General features: G+C 48.2%; 2 protein-coding genes across 2 annotated transcripts in view; one reads left to right on the forward strand and one right to left on the reverse strand.

Annotated features, from left to right (window-relative positions):
* The window catches only part of LOC146187896 (uncharacterized), an 87,065-nt gene extending 70,373 nt beyond the window's left edge, over window positions 1-16,692 (forward strand). Inside the window, exons 2-4 of the mRNA XM_084604946.1 lie at window positions 15,286-15,542; window positions 15,962-16,174; window positions 16,305-16,692. Of these exons, the coding sequence (XP_084461072.1) occupies window positions 15,286-15,542; window positions 15,962-16,174; window positions 16,305-16,461 (627 nt within the window). The 3' untranslated portion in view covers window positions 16,462-16,692. The remainder of the gene's footprint in view (window positions 1-15,285; window positions 15,543-15,961; window positions 16,175-16,304) is intronic.
* Window positions 16,693-17,213: 521 nt separating this feature from the next.
* LOC146187897 (uncharacterized) lies at window positions 17,214-21,958 on the reverse strand. The gene is made up of 7 exons (XM_084604947.1): window positions 21,863-21,958; window positions 20,690-20,854; window positions 20,331-20,514; window positions 19,856-20,098; window positions 19,497-19,668; window positions 18,627-18,775; window positions 17,214-17,275 (listed from the first exon to the last, which is right to left on the reverse strand). Exons 1-7 carry the CDS (start codon window positions 21,947-21,949, stop codon window positions 17,214-17,216), a joined length of 1,062 nt encoding a protein of 353 aa, XP_084461073.1. The 5' UTR covers window positions 21,950-21,958.
* Between the last annotated feature and the right edge of the window lie 403 nt (window positions 21,959-22,361).

Here is a 22,361-nt window from a genome sequence, read left to right on the forward strand (position 1 = left end):
GCCGAAAGATTTTAGGCACTACAAGAAGCTGCGCGGTCCTGTTGGGTGCGACGTTCTTCTCGAAGAGGCCATTGCTTAACGCGAACGATGATAAATGTCACCTGAACACACCAAGAGGGGAAGTGGTCTTTCCTTCTAAGTAATCAGTTGGCACTTTCAGCTTAGGATCTGATCGCGGTTATTCTGCGAAACTGCTGGCGCTTACCGGTCCCAAAGAAGCGTCGTCGTCATCGTCGTTCGGGGGAGCGTCGACAGGAGCGCGGGATAGGCAGTCTGCATCGGAATGCTCCTGGCCCGACTTATAGCCTACAGTCAAGTCAAATTCTTGAAGTCATACGCTCCATCTGGCAAGGCGACCGGAGGGATCTTTCAAATTAGCCAGCCAGTAGAGTTCGTGATGAACGCTTAGCACCTTGAATGGTCGGTCGTATAGGTATGGACGAAAGGTAGAAGTGGCCCAGCTGATCGCAAGGCATTCCTTCTCGGTCGTCGAGTAATTGACTTCGGCTTTTGTAAGGGACCTGCTAGCGTAGGCGATTACTTTCTCCTGTCCGGCACTCTTCTGGACGAGAACGGCTCCTAGGCCCGCACTGCTTACGTCGGTTCTTCTTTTTTTGCGCTTGCTTTCCCGTACGATCATGAACCAACTAGCCCAGCAACAAGTTCTACCGCAGTTCATCGTAGGCGAAGTGGTGCTTCTCTGCTTTTAGCGTTAGTCCCGATAAGTTGATGGCTTTGAACACTGTTTGCTGTCGTTTTTGGTGGTCTCCAAAAATTGACAAGAAGACAACAACGTCGTCCAAATATACCAAACAAATTTGCCACTTCAAGCCTGCCAGGACTGTGTCCATTACTTGTTGAAACGTGGCTGGTGCGGAGCAGAGGCCACATGGCATCACCTTGAACTCAAAAAGGCCGTCCGGTGTGATGAATGCGGTCTGCTCGTGATCTCTTGCGTCGACCTCAATTTGCCAATATCCGCTCTTCAGGTCCATCGATAAGAAGTACCTTGCATTGCCGAGCCGGTCGAAGGTGTCGTCGATGCTGGGAAGCGTGTAGACATCCTTTTTAGTTATGCTATTCAAGCGGCGGTAATCAACGCAGAAGCGAAGTGTACCGTCTTTCTTCTTCACCAAAACGACTGGTGCCCCCCAGGCTGGATTACGTCATCACGCAGCATTCCCACAACTTGATCGCGTATGGACTGGCGTTCTCGCGGCGATACACGATAGGTTCTTTGGCGCAGACATCGGGCGTGTTTGTCCGTTATAATGCGGTGCTCAGCCAGTGGCGTTTGTCGTACCTTCGATGATGACGAGAAGCAATCCCCGTAGCTTCGAAAAAGACTGCGAATTTGGACTTTCGTGCTGTGGGTCAATGCCAGGTTGATGTAAAATGTGGGCTGACGGAATTGGTTCGGTGCATCTTTCATGGGTTGGCCGTAGAGGGCGAATACACTTTTGAGGTCCGCTAATTCGTCGAGAAAAGCGATCGTCGTGCCCTTGTTGAGGCGCCCGTATTCTTCGGTGAAGCTTGTTACCAGCACCTGAGGTGAGGTTGTCCTCTCCGGAATATTGCGATGCCTCTAGCGATGCCGATGCTTCGTTCCTGGAGCAATTGGATATTTCCTTCGACGATGCCACGATGCCTTCAGCGGTTTTGATGTCTGAGCTACCTACGCAGACTGCGACGCTTGACCACCGCGGCACGCTCAATTCTCCGTCGAGGACGTTTAGAGCGACGTGTTGCGTCGAAGTCGTCGTAGCAGGTAGGGCTTTGTCTGCAGAGAGGAGGAGGAGGAGGAAGATGAGGAGGAAAGGCAGGGAAGTTTGAGGGAAGGGGATGAGTGGATATAAAAGTTCTGAGAGGGATAGTTGACGTTAGTACAGTCACATAACAGACACGCCACATCATGTCACAGTAATGTCATAGCGAACTCAGTCTTTCGATTAGGCCTGTGGTTCTCATAAAGCGGAGTATTGCCTGTGAAGCCTTCACCGCAGATGATCGCCGTGGCCAGGGACCTAAAATCTTAGTTTCACTCAATGGGCGTCCATCTAGATGCTCCAGCGCACGGCACAGACACTGCCTTTTCTCGCTGTATATTTGGCACACACAAAGAATGTGGCCTATAGTCTCGTCACATCCACAGTTTATTCGTGTCGGGGTAGGCCAGGTGGAAGGCGGAGCTTCAGGTCAGGGTCCAGGGATTTTAAGCGGCGGTTCGCAAACTGGCCAGAATTCCACAAGGAGAGTGTGTGTTCTCGCGCAAGTGCGCGAAGCCTGCCCTCTGCGTTTGCCCTGGAAAAGGGAATCAACACACAATTGCCGTCTTGGTAGGCTGTTCGTGCGACTTCGTCCGCCCGAAGATTGCCTGCTATGCCGCTGTGTACTCGAAGCCACTGGAAGATGATGTCATGTCCTCCATTATTTGCACAGTGATGAATTTGTCGTATTTCCGCAATGAGTTGTTCATAAGCTCCTCGGCGAAGAGCCGCTTTTAAGGCTTGCAGGGCTTCTTTTGAATCTCTTAAAATAGACCACCGCTGGGGGCTCTGCCGACGGATATGCCTAATTGCGACACGAAGAGCGGTTAGCTCTGCAGCTGTTGAAGAAGTCCGGTGAATTGTCCTAACTTTTATTTCTGTATTAATTAAGGGTATGACCATGAGCCTGAAGAACTCACGGCATTCACTGAACCATCGGTGTAGAAGTGCAAACGATTTGCATGGCACACAAGGAAGTATTCAAGAGTGACTTTTTTCAGTTCTGTCATCGATAGCTCGACCTTCCTCTGATGCCGGGTATTAAAGAAGCACGTGTCGTTTATGCAGGCTCCATAGTGGAGAAGACAGTCTAGATGCGGGTGTAAACTTGGACGGCAATATAGCGCGGTGCGCATCAACGGTCTTTGTAAACGATGTACGCGGCCTGGTAAAAGGAAGACTGGCCAAATGATGACAAGGAACCCGAGAGATGTGTCGGAAATGTGCCCTCAGGGAGTCAACTGTTAGGTAGATATGGAATGCTCCTGTGCAATTATAATGGTAGCAGCCGTACAGGCACATTTCGGCAATCCCAGGCAGGTTCGCAGAGCTTGAGCTTGAACGCTCTTTAAAATTCCTAAGTTGGTTTTCTTGATATCTCCAAGTGCAGGTAAGCCGTACCGAAGAAATCTCATAAATAATGCACGGTATAGTTGGAGCATCGACCGCACGGACGCTCTCTATGACTTTCCCCCAATAAAGGCAAGTACGTGAGTAATTGCTGTCAGCCTCTTTTTCATAAATGAAATATGGGGAGTCCACGAAAGATTTCGGTCGATGATAACTCTCACAAAACGATGGAACTGTACCTTCACTCCATGATTTGTTGTAATATTCCAAAAGAGCGTGCCTGGCTTCTTGTCCAAGATTTGCAAGCGCAGTGTATGTTACACCGTCTGGACCCGGCGATGATGACCGTCTTCAAGAAGCCAGCGCAGCGTCAAGTTCCTCTACGGAGAAGGGAGGGTCCATTCGAGAATCCCGTGAAGATGGAACATCGTTGAAATGTAGCGTTGCCGTTGAAGTCGATTGGCCTGCTGCCCTAGCGCAGAAATTTTCTGCTACCTCGACCTCACTACGTCTTTGATAGAGTGCGAGAGATTTGAATGGGTAGAGCTGTTTAGGGGATGTTCGGAAACCACGAACGACATTCCAGATGCGTGATAAAGGCTTGCGGGGATCAAGCGTTTCACAGAATGACCGCCAACGTTTTGCCTGGAGGCCTTGAATTCGGCGCTGAATTTTCTTTTGCAGGCGCCTCGCATCTCTGAGGTCGAGGCGCGACTTCGTGCGTCGGTATCTACGCTCTGCCCTCCGTCGCAATGCTCGCAGGCGCTGTAATTCCGTATCAAACTCTGTGTAGGTAGGCACTGGGGTGAAGAAAGATGTCGCGTTTATCATGGCCTTCTCAATTTTCTCTTCAATATTTGCAGAGGGGCCTGCTGTGCAAGCATCTTCCATAAGTGCTTTAAATGCCGACCAATCGATGTGGCGCATTCGTGGTAGAGACGTGGATGTGGAAACGCCATTAATGATTACATATGTAGGAATGTGGTCACTTCCGTGTGTTTCTATATCTGCAAACCATTGAACGTTGTTGGTAAGGCATCGAGGCACGAAAGCTAAATCAAGACAGCTGCTGTAAGTTGCCCCTCGAATAAAGGTTGGTGTACCGTCATTAAGACATTGCAGGTCATGATCAGAGGCGAAGGACACAAGCTTTCTTCCATTGAGGTTCAGTCGAACACTTCCCACATCATGTGGTCAGCGTTAAAGTCTCCTATGATGATCCAAGGGCCAGGTGTAATCGCCATCAAGTCGCTCAATCGTGTGGCGTCAAAACGACTGGATGGCGACATATACGCACACACAAGTGTTACGTGAGATATCGCTTCTTCGCTGTCAGGCAAACGTACTGGTTGTCGTTGCTGGGAGTAACCGGATGGATTACATATGTGAGTTCTCGCCGAATATAAATGATGACCTTGCTATTTCCCTGTTGCGTTGGAGATGCAAATGCCTCGTAGCCTGACAGTCGTAAAATATTTGGTACATTCGGCTCACAAATAAGAAGGATGGGGATGCGATTTGCATGAACATATTGTCGGATATCTGCAATTTGGGACTGAAGCCCACGGGCCTTTCATAGAAAAATAGAGGCGTCCTTGAGTGTCTTTCCAAATGTTAATGCTGTGGAGGCCATTGTGTCTGCTACTGTAGAGCCGCTGGAACTGGTGTTAGCGCGTCCAGAACCTGTAGCGCATTCTGTGCTGCTGTTGTGTGCAGACTAGATAGCACAGCGCGGATTGCATCCATCATGGACGTGAAAAATGGCAATTACCTGTAAGTCTTGGCCATGTCCCACATCATGACGTTCCTCTAGTTCGAAAGTAGGTGCAGGACATTCAGTTCGCGGCAAGATTCCTGGCACGGCGGACGTGGAAGGTTTTGGGAGCGGTGGCCAGTTAACGTCTGAAGCACCACTGCCAGATTCACCGCCCGTCGAGGTCCCTTAATTTTAAAACTTCAGGCAATGGAGTAGGACAAGATGCAGGAGTACTCAAGGCCTTGCTATCAAAATTATCTGCTTTCTTCGATGATCTTCGGCGATGCGAACGACGCCGTCGCACCTTAGCAGCGGCCTCTCTGTGAGTAGATTGATCACGCTCCATTTGCTTCAGCACTGCCCGTTCTGTCTTTAAGCGGGGGCAGACCTTTGAGGAGGAGTCATGAGGGCCATGGCAGTTGGCGCACTTCAGAACAATCGCGCGGCAAATGTCGCCGCTATGCGACTCGGAGCATCTAGGACACAAAATGGAATTTTTGCAGACTGCACTTACTTGCCCGATCTTCATGCACTTCCTGCATTGAAGTGGCTTGGACACGAAAGGCCGGAACGGGTGTCGGAAATATCCAACCTTTACATGCATGGTATGCAGTCTCCCTTGAAAGTGAGCTTGATGAATTTCGATCTCCCGAGGCACATCACTTGCAGTATGGAGATGCTATTTGATGTTGGTTTGATCAAGACTGGTAGATCGGTGTCGGCGATGGCCTCGTCAACATTGTAGATGACGCCGGCCATACTGCCACGCTCCTGAAGAATATGGGAGTGCACACTGATGTCGCCGAGTTTGTTGATGGCGGTCAATCTCTCCAATGCGCTCCGCTCCTTGACAACAATGGCAATTATGTTTTTGTAAGGATTCACACCAACGTCTTTTATCGTTCCCGGGACGAAGCTTTCAAGGAACACAGACGAGACTTGCCTGTTGAGTTGATTCAGACTGTCTGTTGGCGTCTCTGGCACAAACAAGGCAGTGTGTGTCGGAGGGCCTCGCGTAGTGATGACCGTGGACGTGCTTGATGAGGACGAATTTGTCGTCGGTGTAGTCTTCGCTTTGCTTTCTTGCTAAGCACCGGCACGAACCCATCGTCGTCAGCCGAAGAGTGATCATTAGCAGGCCAGTACAGCACGGTGGCCTGGCTGCTTGCGTCACTCGAGTTGTAGAGGCGCTTCCTCTGGGCGACCGCTGCCGACGCACCGGGTTCCACAGGAGGCCCATGAGGGCCCACTTGCATCGCCGTGAGAAAAAGGGAGTGGTACCTCCCGGTTATGTCACAAATTCCAAAAAACAACAGAGACGGGACCGCAGCGTTCTGGTAAAGAACTTCTTTCGTCTGCAGAGAGCTTGATGACCTTGGATTGGAGGTCGATGATATCCTTATGTTCATTTAGGAAGTCCATGCCTAAAATCTCATCTCGGGAGCACTGCTGCAAGACCACAAAGCTGGTGGGGTAAGTACGCCCATTTACGGTTATTCTCGTAGTACATCGTCCCGACGGAGTAATCAGGTTGCCACCTGCGGTGCGAATCAGCGAACCATCCCAAGCGGTCGTAACTTTCCTGAGCTGAGAGGCTAATGGTCCACTAATAACTGAATAGTCAGCTCCGGTGTCTACTAGGGCACTGACCCTGCGACCGTCGACATCAACTTCAAGGTCGCTTGTTCGCGTCCTCGCATTGCACATGGGCCTTGGTGTCCGATCTCGGCTCCGTCGTTTCTTCAGGTCAAGGCCGGGGCATACCGTTGTTACATCGCTGGGCGGCGGTGTCGGCTTGCACTCTGGTCGTGTTGTCGTCGGTGTCGTCGCGTGGAGCGGCAATGAAATGGCTGCGTCGTCGTTAGGTGTCAGCGGCGGCGGAGGATCTTCGTCTTTTCGCCGTTGAGCAACCTCACCTCCAAAGGCTGCTGCCTTGAGTTTCCCCTACGCGGGCTAGGAGACCTTCCTTGCAACTAATCGCGGCCAGGCGACGCAACTCGGGCATTGTACGGCAATGGGGAGCGTGACAGACGTCTAGGCGACGAGTGCTCTCCGCGGCGCAGGAAGTCGTTGATTTCCTGTGGTCGCTCGCCAGGACGGGGTCGTGGGGCGTCAACAGCGAAACCACGAAGGCCGATCCGCCTGTACGGGCAGTGACGGAGGAAGTGTCCTGCCTCACCACAATGGAATCAGAGAGGTCGATTGTTAGATGTCCGCCAGGCGTCGCATTTCCTAGTGCTTGGAGATCGTTGGTAGTCTTGGCGGGCGGGGGCCAAGGGGAGGCTTTCGGGGGCAGGATGGTAGTGACGAGGGCTTGGGAGGTCGCGTCGGGGTGCAGGACGACGTAATGCAGCAGCATAGTTGATCGCTACTGATTCATGCACTGTAGTCGTCGGAATCGTCTCTTGAGGATCGCCCAGTGCCTGCTGGACTTCTTGACGTACGATGTCCGCGAGCGTCGCCACCAGGGGTTGTTGTGATGATGGCAGCAATCGGCGGAGCTTCTCTCGCACGATCTCCCGGATGAGGTCCCGAATATTCTCTCCGCTTGCAGATACGCGGGGGTAGTGGCTTGAGTATTCCGGTTGAGGTGGTCATCGTAGTGGCGCATCCGAATGTCCAACGTCTTCTCGATGGTAGACGCTTCCGTTTCAAATTCCGCCACGGGTATTGGCGGATTTCGAACAAGACCTGCAAAAAGCGATTCTTTAACGCCTCGCATTAAAAATTTCACTCTCTCACCATCACTCATGTTAGGGGCAGCGCGGCGAAGTGGCGCTTCGTCTCCTCAACGTTCGCCAGGACAGGCTCGTTAGGAAGTTGAAGTCTTGACTGAAGGACGGCCTGGGCTCTTTCCTTTCGGACGACGCTTGAAAAGGCAGCCAGAAATGCTTCCTTGAAAGTCTCCCAATCCTTCATAGTTGCCTCATGATTTTCGAACAAAACTCGGGCGTGTCCTTGAAGAACAATGTAGAGTTGCCAGAGTTTCGCGGCGTCGTTCCAGCCGTTCAATTCTGCCACACGGTCCAAAAGGTCCATGCAGTCTTCCGCATCTTCACTGGGCAGTCCTTGGAACATGGGGGCTCTCTGGGCTGCACGAAGACAACTGGTGCTGCTGACTGGGCCATTTCCAAAGTTGATGCCTTCCGGGGTCGAACGGGGTCAGGCAGCAGACCGCGTTCGGGTTGTAGGCCTTGGAGTCGGCGGCTGGATCAGTGACCTGCAGGCTGGTCTTCCAGGGCGACCGGAACAAGGCTGATGTCTTCGCTTGAAGGATAAAGGGAAGCACGTCCACCAGATGTCACGTTTTGGTTACGAGGTCGATGACACAAATGAAGAGTCGGTGATTGCACTGAAGAATCTTTATTGGACTGACTTGCGCCCGCAAAAGAACTAAGCAATTCGGCAGTGATAGCTACACACGTGCTCGTCGATCGTCGAACAAAGAAAGTCCGTCACCCTCGTCAACGTCCAATTGAAAGGCTGCTCAGATCAATCTAGGCAAACTGCTACTAGCACAACCTGGAACATTGCAGAAACATACGCAAGGGATCAGAATCTTCGAGACAGATCTCGCCGCATCGTTCACGACAAAGAAAATAATAACGCGTCGTATCGCGGCAACAAGCATGCACAAACACGGGAAGCAGAATTGATACGCGTGCCAGAATCACAGTGATAAGGCCGCGTGCCGGCGGCTTTTAAAAAACTGCAAATACAGTTTAGAAGCTTTCGCGGTATACTGTCCAGATATGGGCTCTGCCGTTTTTAAAAACTGGCTGCAACGGATTACTTTGTCTCGTGCTCTTCTGATACCGGCCAGGTGGTTTTAAAAAACCGCGGACGATGGACCAAGCTGTCCCCCCACACTGTATCTACCACATTTATAAACTGGCTATAATTAGTTACAAAATAAATATATGATGATTAGTCAAATCAAAACAAGATTTCGCATTTCAGTGTTTCAATACGCATCTAGAAGCCATTTCAGTGTAGTTCTTACAGTGGTATTTGAGACGAATGAAATTCAAACTGACTGACAGCATCGCTCCGTATACAGGCATCCGTATACCGAATCTCGAAGAAATGTTTTTAACGCATGCTACGATTAAGATGTGGTTTTGCGCACTGGTGGCCTGACAAATTGATAATACAATCTTTAGGTCTATAAGACTACTAACATGGATTGAAATGCATAATCAACTGCAACTTGGCACTCTTAGTGGTCTAATATCCCCATGGCGTATCAGGGATAAATGTGTTGACATTTGGAAGAACGCGTACGGCACACACAGCACTTGACATTAGCAGTCAGTCGGCTGAAAGCCACTGACGTTAGCGTTCTACTTTTCTCTGGCTAAAGAGGGAGGTGTCTTTACTGCCACCATTCATAAAATACGCGTATAGGCTAGGCGAATGGCACATCGGATCAGTGACGTGATAAATTTCCAGACTACGCACTATGTAACAACACATATGCCTGCGTTCTTGCCTGGTGAAGCTGATGTAGTAAATCTTTTTTTTTTAAGTTTTCGGCTTGTAAGCATGACATTTATTGACTAAGCTGTTATCAGCTGTACTTTTCATCAATTTCGTTCGCTTTGGCTCATTCTTTTATGGCGTTGCAGCACGTTTAGAGGAAGTGTTTTGTAGGGCACTTCGTCTTATTCTAGCTAGTCTAGTCGCAAAATGAACAAGCCACATAGTTATAGACTCCTAATGCAAGTAAGCCCCAAGAGCGCGGTATTGAAGTTTCCGTACCGCCTCAGCGAAGATACCAGCACAGGCAGAGGGGATGGGGGAAACGCACCCGCCGCGTACGCGCTTCCTCAGACAGAAACATACCGTCTCATCTTCCATCTTTCATTCCGCTCTCAGTAAAGCGGATAATTGGGCTAGTTGGTATGCCATTAAATATGAGACAGCGCACCATGAAACACACAGACAGGAACAGGGACAAGCGCTGATCTTACAACTAAATTTTATTCAGGAGCGCGTCCCAATAAATACGAAACAATTTGACCAAAAGCAACACAACAGGGTCGGATAAAAGCTGATCTCTCGGCATCCTTAATCACGGTTAATCTTCGCGCATCAAGGAAATGCAACTAATTCTCGGATAGCAAAATCTATGGCGTGCTGACGCATGAAGTCCCCTATTGGTTCGCCTCGATAATCTTGCTATTTTGCAAACGTGTTTGGCCAGGATGCCGCAAACCGAGAACTTAGGTTTGCAAGCAGGCTCGTGCTCGCACTCGCGGCAATGCTTCGATAGAAAGCCTGATGTGATTTTACACGCATTATAAATTTTGTACAATCTCGTTTCAGACATTGGCCTGTTTGGCCAATGTACGGTTTCCCACAGGACAACTTCATTTCATATACAATGGACTGCTGTCATGCTACAAATAGATTTGATGTTTTCTTTTACATCCAGGACTCGGCTTCTTTTTAGGATTAGTCGCATGACACAACTGCATCAGTTTCACAGGGACTGACAAAACCACTTTTACGGTGGCCTTCTGGGCGATCATCTTAAGGCTATGCGATACCTTATGCATATAGGGTTTCACCACAACATTTTTCTTTTTAGTGTTCCTGCTTCTCCTGTCCTCAGGGGTGCAGAACACAGGACGCTGCGCCTTTTTGTCTTTTATGATAGTTTCCGCCATTGAAACTAGCAGAAGGCTTGGGTATTCGGCGGAACCGTAACGGGCTGACTGCTTCATGAGGCTCTCCTCAACAATGTGAGAACAGGACTTGCCCTACGCATTGCGAAAACATAGCCTAGCAATGCCTGTTTTCACTAGCTTAGAAGAACGTTACTAGACTATCTTCAGTTGACAAACTCCGCGGCGCCGCGCGGAACCGCCACTCGCCCGCGAGTTCGTGGCGCTGTAGTCGCACACAGCTTCACTTCGCACACAGTCCCGTACTTCCGCGGACTGGCGGGAAGTACGGGACGCGGTGCAGAGTTGTCCTGTTCTGTGGGTGCAATTTGACGGCGCGTTTCAACCCGCATGCCGTTCGTGAAGCGTTAGCCTTCGCTCTGTGTATTACCGACAGCAGGCGATGCCGACGTGCTGCGTTCCTGGCTGCACGAGCGGCTACCGGAACGATGTCAACAGTTCGGCGCGTCATTTCTTTTGTGCTTCCAGCAATGATACGCTTCGCTCGGCGTGGGACAGAGCGATTCCTCGGGCGGACCGGAAACTTTCTGCAAAATCCAAGGTTTGTGATTTGCACTTTCATGAGCAAGACATCCTAAAGAATTATGTGCACGTTATCAACCAGTTGAGGTACCACGAGGCAAATGGACGCTTGATGAGGGCGCGGTGCCGAAAGTGTTCCCGAACCTCCCTTCCTACCTGTCGAAGCCGCCGGAAAAGAAACGTAAATGAAGAGAACACAACACTGAACAAGCAGTAGGTGTCACCCTTTCACCTTCAAGTGCGGGTCAATGTGAAAACGCACAAGAGCAAATCGCTTGTAACCCATGTTTCGGTCAAGGAAGTTACTTTAAGCGACATGGAAGACATCCGGCTACCGCATTTGTGGCGGACGCTTACTCTCGAGGACAACACTGGCCAATATGTGGTCTTCTTTACTTTGAAAACGCAAAAAAGGCTCCCGCAAATCGAGAAATGCGTTGCGGTGGGTACTGAAAATACAGCCACTGCAAGTGCTTTCGGCCGTGTGGTCGCCGCCTTCAAGAACGTAAGCATCCGCACATTGAATGACCTAGCCGTGCTAAAAGACAGAGATGACGAGCTCAATGTCTGTCACGGGATAGAAGCAGTGATTGGTACGAGCTTTGCACGCAGGTGCAAGGTGCTCTCTTCTGAAGCGATGTGCAAGCCGTGCCAAAAAAAAAAATGAAACAGCAGAAAATGCAAATGCTTCATAAGCAAACAAAGGCGTTGCAAAAACAGAAAAAGATAAAAAATCTTCACAAGAAAGCTATACGAGCTGCATCTGCTAGAGTTTCTTTTATGGCTGAGGTTCATGCATTTCATGCAAATGCATGCACGTGCATGCATTTCTATGCTAGGTTCCTGAGCAGCGGAGGGGAGCCAGCATTGAAGTGAAGGCAGCGAGGAAACGTGCCAAGCTGCTGTAGGTGCGAATGGTTTCCTCATGAGATCAGATCATTTGGCCTAGATTATGTCTCGCGATAATTTATGTCTTGGTTACATATGTGAGGCATACAGTTGTTTCTTTTACTTCATTTTTGTTTAATAAAACATTCGTTGCTTCACAACAAAGTTATGCTGTTATTTTTGCGGCGATAAATTTTTTACTGGCTGGTTCATAACTGCCCACATCAACGTGATTAAGCAAAGGCACAACACGCAGAAATCGTCCTGCGACTTCTCAGCTCTCCATTCGCTCTGAACTGGAATCGCCGTAAACAAGCGAACGACCGCTGGAAACCTGCTTCTGTCGCAAGGGCACGCGAGACCAGAACCCTAAAGCATGAATGGTGATTTGACTAAGAGAGCTTTAGCGCTGTCAGAGGATATTCTCAGTCTTGTCGGGTGTTCCTTGCAATTTCAGGAACTGTGCGCGCATCATTAAAATTTATTGAGCGATACGCATGAATTTCTATGCTAGGTTCCTGGAGCAGCAGCGGGGATGCATTCTTAAAAAACAAAAGCAGTGAGGAAGCGTCCCAACCTGCTGTAGATGGATATCGCTTTTGCATGGTATCAGAAATTCATCAAGGGATAACGCCAGCGGCCCCGCCGGGGTGGTGCAGTGGTAAGACGCCCGACTACTGTGCCGGAGTTCCCGGGTTCGAACCCGACCGCGGCGGCTGCGTTTCGATGGAGGCGAAACGAAGAGGCGTCGTGTGCTGTGCGATGTCAGCGCACGTTAAAGATCCCCAGGTGGTCGAAATTACTCCGTAGCCCTCCACTACGGCTCCTCTTTCTCTCTTTCCACTTTCATTCCCACCTCCCTCCCTTCCCTTACGGCGCGGTTCGGGTGTCCACAGAGCAAGTGTGACAGTTACTGCGCCTTTCCCTTCCTGTGAACCAATTTTATTATTTATAACGCCAGCGAGCGTGAAACGCACGCAAGCTACAAGTCCGCACGAGCTCTAGGCTGCGACGGGGCGTCTGCTGTGGAGCTGGATGGAGCAGCACCTCCATCTGGTGGCGTGCAAAGGAATGGAGACAGCGCCGGTAATGGCGCGCGCGGAGAGTTTGACAACTGAAGCTAGTCTAGTAACGTTGGCTTAGAATGCGCCGAATCGAACGGCGAAAGTGGGTTTTTTCCCTTGGGTTCATAAGTCCAGCACTTGTGTTTTTCAACAAAATGGAAGCATAAGTCTAGGAACCGTCTGCGGTTCTCTAAAGGCGCTTCATGGGTAAATATCAAAGGGGCCAAGCATTCTTCAAAAATTGCTACTATGCAGCCGATGGTTTCGTCACATGGTCGCGTTCTAGTTCAATTAAGATCAGAAAGTCATCTACATATCTTACCCCCTTTTTAACATTGCAACCATCCAATCGTCCAATCGTGCAAGTTATCACCACTCTGCCAAAAGCAAATCGCTCAACATAGGCGCAATACACGAACCAATACACACACCTTGTTTTTGCAAAATGATGCCGTCCCCCCATTCTACGTAGGTAGATGCTAGATAAACGTGTAACAACTCTAAGAAGCTGCATACGTTTAGACCTAAGTTATTCTGGAAATCGACAGCTCCGGCCTTGCAAATTCACCTATCGACGCACGACATAATTCTATCATGCGGAAGTGAATAAAACAAATATTTAACATCGATTGAAAAAAAAGTAATCGACATGCCATCAAGCGAAGCAGTATACCCGGCTAAGTCGTTTGAATTTCTGATTAAAAACGGGTCATTAAGAGGGAGCTTATTAAGCTTGTCCTGAAGGAAGGTTGCAATGCTCTTTTTCCAAGTACCACGTTCGGACACGATTACCCTTAAAGGGACACTAAAGACACCCAAAGATGCTATGAAATTCTAATAAACTGCATTTGGTGACACTGTTGCCGCATATCCGGCAGCAAAAAATCGAATAATAGCTGAGATATTGCGATAAGAAGTTAGAGTTTTTTCTTGTTCCCGCCGGTCGAATTCAAACTGCTGCTTCCAACTACGTAGTCGGGGTTCCACCAATGACGTAGGTGGAGACTCCGTGATTGCTGGCGCGCAGGCAGCGGTGCAGTCTAGCACCGCCGAAATGAAAGCATGAAAACTACCGCCGGCCGTAGCCCTCTTGCGGTGCAGCCTAGCACCGCCGAAATGAAAGTATGAAAACTACCGCCGGCCGTAGCCTTCTTTTCGCGTTTCGCTAACAGCCATGGAGGAAGAAAAAACTAGGAGGGAGTGCCGCGGCGGAAAAGTGAAGCCTAGTCATAAAAAAAATAATGAAAAGAATCATGGGAAATTAGCCGTCACGTGGTACGACAAGCGGTAGCCGGTAGCTGGTTTCGGTTGCGGTTTCGCACGCTTCCCTCTGAAGAAATGCCTTCGCGTGGCCTTCGCTACGCGACGCCTGCACTACAAACCTGAGGCGCGCGCTGCGAGCAGGCGATGGATGAAACTTTGGACTTTTAGACGGGCTAATCCCGTGGGGGCTGCCGCCGTCGCGCAGTGCACCCGTGTATTTCGCGAAGTATGGCTGGGTCCTCTCAGCTGCGCCATATGAAATGCTTGCGGGGCTCGGCGCACAAAGACGAAGCACGCGAGAACAAAAAGAACGAGGGGCTTCGTCCTGTCGTCCGTTGTGTTCTTGTCCTCTGTCTTTGTGCGCTGAGTCCCGCAAGCTAGCCCACCAAAAAGTACTGCCATATGAAATGCTGCGTGGCGGCCGGGATCCAAGAACTACACGGATATACCTCGGGGCTGTCGCTCCAACGGTGAGTATCCTAGCTGTTATGCGCACTCCTGGAGAAACGAAACGTTTGTTTGTCCGGGCATGTGCATGGATTGTTCGAGACGAAAATCGTTTGATTCATTTAGGAAATGCAGACCTCAAATACACATTGTTACGCTGAAGCCAGTTCCCCGGGCATGCAATGTTATGTCGAATTCGTAGTCTCCCTGACGATACCAAATATGAAAAGGCCAGGTGTAGTTACCACTAGTGTGCCTATAAACACGGAGTACAATGCAACAATTGTAAACAAAGTAACTTATGTTTTACGACGAGACGCACAACTTTCGGCAGACCACTCCGATAGGCTTTCCGCGGGGACATCCGAAGTCACTAAACAATACCATGTACTTTGGTGCATTTGAGTCTGGCAACTATGTTGGCTAAATTCCCAAGAATCATTGCGCGCAAGAGAGAGAAGGGAGCGACGTCAGAGGAGGTTGGCTTGCGGAGGTTGCACGCGCTCCCTCTTAGTTTTTTTCTTCCTCCTTGCTAACAGCAGCCACCAGCCACGGATCCCGAACCCAATAACGAAGTTTTGGCTGCCACCGCTGGCCTGCACTTCAGCGACCTCAGCCCTATAGAGCGTGCGATGCTTTTGAGGGCTGAGGCGGCTGGGCTAGCGGGATATCAAGAAGAGCAAGAGCATACAGCAACAGACGAGATGGACGAGGCGCCAGCATCGACTGCAAGCGAAGGTGCCAGTGCGGCAGCTATAATCGCCGAAGCTCCGTCACGACTGATGAGTACGGACTGGTACGTAGAGATATTTTGGAATTCTTCTACAGTATTCCTAGTAGCATTGATTGTGCAGCCGGGCGTATCGGTGTATTGGCTAAGCGGGCATACTGAGCTGCGTGTCAGCCAACATGGAACGCAGTGCAACGTTAGCAAGCCGAAAGTGTTTTTCAAGGCCCCTATTTGGTGCGGTCGAAATGTGCGCGGAAGTAACGTCTTTATATACAGTTTCTACTCATGATAATAAACCCCGTACGCATTTACCAGCTTGGTGGATCTCCTTTATGTAGTTCGTATGATAGTACAGTACGAGTGGTTAGCATAATTGTTCGTGAGCTTACCCAACACGTTTTGTCTTTTTTTTAATGCGGAAAGCCTGCGTTAATAACCTTTGGGGTTGTTTTCTGCATGAACTATACCTCGGCTGTTGTTTTTAGGTGCAGTTGCGGACATTGTCAGGTCCTCGACAATTTCAAGGAGCTCGAGTGTCTGTGCTGCCGCGAGATGGACCGTGTCGTCACGGCTCATCCCGAAGGCTGCATCACGGAGCACCCGGAGTTCAGTCTTCTGTGTCTGAACACTACCGTACTCCGCGTTGCGTACTTCGAGCTGCGTGCACAGGGGGCAGACATGAACGACGATATCCACAAGTGAGGTTCTGTGTTTGATGCTGCCTATAGCCATGCCCCGAAGGTTTTACGCTGCGCCAGATTACGGGGAAGTTGTTTATGTCAAATGCTATAACACTTCAATTGGTGCTCATGTTTTGTTGTTTCCCAGAAGGTACCGCTACACAGCGTACCGCCAGTTTGTCCGTTGGCTTTGGCGTCGCCTGGGGAAAAGAAATCGTCTCGTCTTGCCAGCTTGTGTGGTGGCCAAGATAAGGGCATCATTTCCAACAGATGCACCAACGGGATTCCAGTATGCAGAATATTAAGAGGCAAGTAAAGTCAAATTCAGTTTCCTGTAGTGTGGTTTAGATACTCTACTGCCAAAGGTAAGGGCAGAAAATTTTACATGGCTTGTTATCTCATCCTCGAGTTGGCAGAGGTGACATTTGCAGGTGCATTTTAACAAATTTATGCATTGTCGTTGCTGTAGCTTGAAATGCAACTGAATCAGTTCCTTATTAAAGTTACGACCTTGTTATTGTTATGATTCCTGTTGATGGGGCGTTTGAGGTACTAGGCCAAGGCCTTGATTCTGTGTGGAATGAACACTCCTTGTTTGGAGGAAGAACAAAAGAACAGAAGATAGAACAAAAACGATTTATTGCATTTATACAAGGGATCTTATAAAGAGCACTGAGAGGCGCACTCGCACAAGAGATATAGAGAGAGCTCAGAAAAGCACACGCACCACACAAGTCCTCATACCACGACACAGCAGCACACAGACCTGCTCATGACAGTTGCCTAAAGAGACCTCGAGAGTTGTGTAAATGCTACTGTTTGCAATGGCCAAGCCACCGTGATGTCGGTGCGCTATGCAATTCGATCAGTTGACAAACGTACCAATAATTACCTTTTTGGTGCCACTTTGTGTTAGTTCTGAAAGGAGCGTATCTTTGAGTGCAGATCGTTTCATACTTCAGCCCGATTACTTGAGGTGCCATTGTGCATAGTCATTATTCAAAATGCCTTCATTCTAAGGTCAACAATAGAGGCCTTTTTCCTCCAGTGATCACAGTCAAGTTGAAAGCGATGATGGCTTTGAGATGTTGTGGTCCATGTCTGACCCTTTTCCCACAGCTGCTTGTAGCACAGCAGCCACTTTATGTTTTAGCAAAACGCCTTTTATGGGCTTCTACCAAATCTGCCTTAGTTGGTCTGTCCTGCACACTTTTTGAGTACGCAGGTCCCACTCTTGGTTCAGTGTGTTCCAATGCTTCTTTGAAGCTAGGATGCAGGCAACACAGCTCCATGACCTTTGTGTGCAGATCCTGTGCATACCCTGCAATTGACAGATGTTAATCTTTTAGAAGTTATGTGATATTAGGAAGACAGTGGGAGACTGGAAAGCGTGGCGTGATATGGTCCATAGGGTCATGAAGAGTCGGAAACGACTGAACTGAATTGACTGTTATTAGCTCGTATTTGTGTTCGTCTTGTCTGTTAAGCTTGTCATATTGTTATTTATTGATTGTTTTTTGTCACGTTTAATGTGTTTTTTGGCAGGAGCTGCCAACTTCGGTCTCTCGTTTCACATGGGACGGTTATGTCAGGATCGGCCTGCTAGAACCCTGGCATTCACGTTACCCCTATAGGCCACTAAGGCACATTCATACGGCTTGGTTAAAGCGGGGCTTTAAATGTGGGCTGAAGAAGAAGAAAAAGAGAAGAACACTAAGTCACCCGCAGCTAATGCTCTCGCTCAATATTTGGTTCAGCAGCGTTGAACCTTTGTAAGTTCCTTTCTTTTTTTTTTTTGCGAAAGTCATCTATCAAAAGGCGCTTGCTGCTGTCGCGTGTTTCAATGATTTTAGTGGCAGTGGATGCCGCCCGCCTCAATCACCCATAGCATGTAAAACGAACATACTGGAAACGAGGCTTGCACAGCCGGTCAAGCGCTGGCACTCTGCCCGCCAAGTCGCTCCCCCCCCCCCCCCTCTCTATTTTAGATCTAATGTCAAAAGGTAAACACACCATGATGATGTATCGCTGCGCAGCATCTTGGCGCACTGCTAAGAAATGCGTTGCATTGTGGAACACAACCAAAACGAAGGGACGCGCCAACTACCGATGCCCTTTTTTTTCAGTTATTCGGCGAAAATCGGGGGGTGGGTGGATTCATTATGCGAGTGGGTTATTACGCGACTAAATATGGTACACTTACCATAATTCAAAGGGTTTTTGTCAGTTTTTCAAGGCCATTTGATAATTAAGACATCAGATAATTCGAACATTCGAACTTTATCCCCGGGTCCCGTGCAGTTCGAATTAACGAGCGTTTACTGTATTGTGTATTTTTTGCAACATGTACTGAGAAGCTATGTTTTCTGTATATTAAAATATTTGAACCTGCGAGCCTTGCTTCCTATGATTTTAATACCTACCATACAAACCACTCCAAAATAGATCATGCAAATCACAATAAACTTGCCAAATGTTGTTGCCGTTTTTTGTGGGGTGACAAATGTGGCACCGTATCTGGCCTTCGAACTTTTTATGTGCCACTTCGGTGCTCCAACAGCTGTTATGGCCTGGTCTCTGTCACCATTTTCGTTGAAATGGAGAGCTGCCAGAAGGGTACTAGAAAAGTAAAGAAACATGAATTGAGAAGCATCGCACACTATCACAGTGATGCAACAAATCTATTTTGCTTCAGTTATTGCACAGCTAAAAAACGACTGATAATTTTCTGCATCTGTTCATACTGTTACGTGCTGTGTACGCACGGGGGGGGGGGGGGGGGGGTTTATTTGCAGGGATCAGTCCAAACAGAATTGCGGCGAAGGGTACAAACACCCCTCTGCCCTTGCTCTTCTTTTTCTTCCCCGCTCTACCCGACCATTCTTCTTCTTCTTCCGTCGACGTTCTGCTAAGGCTCGTGATATGTTCCTCCTTGCAGACGGAGCTCGTTGGGCGAGTTACATAGAACCTCTGGAATGAAATCGTTTGAGGCGGGCTACATGCACCACCTGAGACTGCCGTGACCGTCGACCATTCGCAGTTATGCATGCTATAACATAATTCAGATCACTGATGAGCTCTAACATAACAAACTGTCCGGTGTAGTGTGACAGCAGTTTTTGACAAAGACCACATTTACGGAGAGGTGTCCACAACCACACGTAGTCACCAGGAACATAAGAAACTTATTGGTGTTGGATGTCATATCGGTTCTTAGAACGTTCTTGTGAAGATAAAATTCAAACTCTGGCCAGCTGGCGAGCTTCTTTAGCTCTGCAGAGTGTGGTAGCAAGAAACGGTTCGTCATGAATAATATATGAATGACAATATGTAGTCTTACCGAGCCTTCATGCCTTCATATGTGAATGCTGTAGATTTGGGGGCGAATCCATTCAACACATTATGGAAGGACTCCAGGCCGTACGTCTGGGCTCGTGGTGAAAGCTTTTGAACGTCTTTCAGAAGCAGTGGTGAATTTACCACAGCCTCCACTTGCTTGTATGCAGGGGATTCTGGAAGAAATGTTGCACATGATTTTCTTTTGTTAGGAAACTGAACAAAAGTGAACATTCAACATTCATGCCCAGCAGAGCGATGAGAGCTAGCAGTGACGTTTTCTTTGAACGGTTTCGATTATACGCAGTAGATGTCTGCTCGCAGAATAGGTTTGGTACTAAGAGGCCATACAGTTGTACTTACCAGCAGAAAGCCATGCAGAGCTGGTCAGAGGCCCATGTAGGCACCTCGGATAGGGCTGTTTGTGCCCTTCATGGATGTTCCTAATGTGATTCAGCATGCTCTGCCATGCTGCCTGCAGTAGCTTGCCATCACCACCACAAGCACAGGCACACCAGTATAAATGGTTGACAATTGGTTGCCTCCATTTCTCTAAATATGTGCAACCAGATTTTTTGGAAGCAGTCATCAGTTTTTTAGTGATGCCTGGAAAAAAAAATTTCCAAAAAGCTGTTGGAATGCCTAAGTATATATCTAGAGCTGTCAGTAAGCCTTGCTTCAAGATATTTCCTGTATGTGTAGCAGCACTTGCTGTTCCTGCTAACAATTACAAGGCACTAGTAATCCTTTACCAACTGAGATTAGTTGGTTAGCTTTGCAAAACTTAGACTGCTCCACTCAACATATTAATTTGAATAAGGTGAAAATGTCTCCCTACCTTTTGCTACGTGCCAAACATCAAAGTAGTGAGTAATGGACGGGTGCTGCTGCATGTGCTTTTTAATTCCCGGGTGTCTGTCAGTTATCAATGACTGAATTTGAATTCCAATGGCCGAAAAAAATGCAAGGCCTCTGATAAGGCCTTCTTTTTCCATATGGGCACTCGCTTTCACTGCATCTGTCTGAAAACCGGAGAAAATCAACTGTCATCACTACACTACTGCCAACAAAAAAGAAGAAATAATAAAAACATTACACTAAATTGCCAAGAATTTTAAAAAGTGCAGAGCTTATTAGCAATGTCATGACTTCTGTTCACTGTTTAAAGCAATGTGTTTGTGTACTTGCCTCTCCAACTTGCACTTGTTCAGTATGTAATATTTTTCCTAAGCTGGGGCACAAAAATGAATATGTGAGGAATTTCGCACTGTAGCCGGGCGAATCGCAGCGTCCATCACCACACAGCTCCACTTCACTGTCTTCTAGAGATGCCAGCAATTTTTCCTGATGCTCATCCCAGACCTATGAAGAATGCAGAAATTGGCTTCAGTTGGACTCATTGTGTGTTTCCTCCACTTCATGGGAGTAAAACATGGCATTTCAATTCGAAATAGTAATCAAGTGCCTAAATTGCGCTTGGCTTGCTGCACTGGGTTGAGTTGATCCGTTTCACGAGAAATCAACTAATCAGTAGATAACAATAAATCAAGATGTGTGAAAAAACTTACAAAATGTTCCTCTCAGCAGAGAAGGGCATAGTTATAGTACCCGTGGAACCGAAGAGTTGGTCAAGAAATTTTTTGGGAGACATTTTATTTAAAGTTACCATGCACAATGTGCCTTTAAAAGATGTCGATTACAGGCATTTTGAATGCATATTAGATATTGGCTATTCGGCCAAGCCTAGGCACAGGCCAGGCCCGCAATGTCAAGGCCGAGTCTGGCCCGGGCCCTGCAAAACAACAGTTTTTGGGCCGAGGCTTTCAGGCTGGCCCGCGCACCTGCAGTGCTCTAATCTAGAGAAGAGCCTGCAGTCTGCACGTTCACTTCATACAGCTTACCCTCACAGCCAGTTACATTTATCGACAGCAGTTTCACTCCTTCGGCCTTTGAAAACTTTGACCATGGCCTTTGCAGCTTTATTTCTTATAAATATGGCACACCGCAGTGGCTACCAGCGAAGAAGCTTTTGCATTAAAATATTATCTTATGGGTGAATCTAGAGTAGTACACATTATGTCTGATGGCCTAATACGGAGAGTGCACTATAATATAATAAAGATGTAGGGAATTAGTCTTTGCGCTAACTTGAAATTCCACTGAATGGGATAAAGTTAAGCAGTTGGCAGCGTGCAACTTTGAAATTGGTTGGAATAATATTCATGTCCAAAAGTAGCCATGCGTTCCGCAATCATTTGATAATATCTGAAAGCAGGCTCACTGTAGGATTTATGGCTTGTGAGTTTTCTTTGTGTTGTGCATTGTAAACTGGGGTTGCTTATTGTGAAAAAGGACAGGTTGCACACTTACCATGTTGACTGCAGGGAAGAGGTATGCCTTCTGGTAATTAAAGAATGTCTGTTCACTGATTGATTTGACTTTCATTAGCTGCATCATCCTGAGGAATTTTGCAGGACTTGAGCCAGAAAAAAGTAATGCAGTGGCAAGGTCAATGTTTCCTTTTCGCTTACTTGCAACAAGTGGCTGACTGGACCAAGAGTGTGTGTGTCCGTAGGGGCATTCTGTCTTTGCACTAATGCAAGTACCCAGGTAGAACAGTGTTACATTGCAGGTACGGTGGAAGCAGGTCAGGCAGACTTTCAGCAACATCATGAGACAAGCATGGGCGACTATATAGTAGCTGCTGTTTTCAGCATCTCCATTGCTTTCGCTGTCCCTGTAAAATAAGATGGTTTTTGTAAATTCTGTAGCTTTATAGAGGAGTACTGTGTTCAAGTGTTCCTTTATGCTACTGGGTAATATATGATTTGTACTGTTAACAATGACGGCTTTCCCACAAAGATCTTAT

Source organism: Amblyomma maculatum, chromosome 5, assembly GCF_055883805.1.
Source record: "Amblyomma maculatum isolate TAMU_Amacu chromosome 5, ASM5588380v1, whole genome shotgun sequence".
NCBI lineage: Eukaryota > Metazoa > Arthropoda > Arachnida > Ixodida > Ixodidae > Amblyomma > Amblyomma maculatum.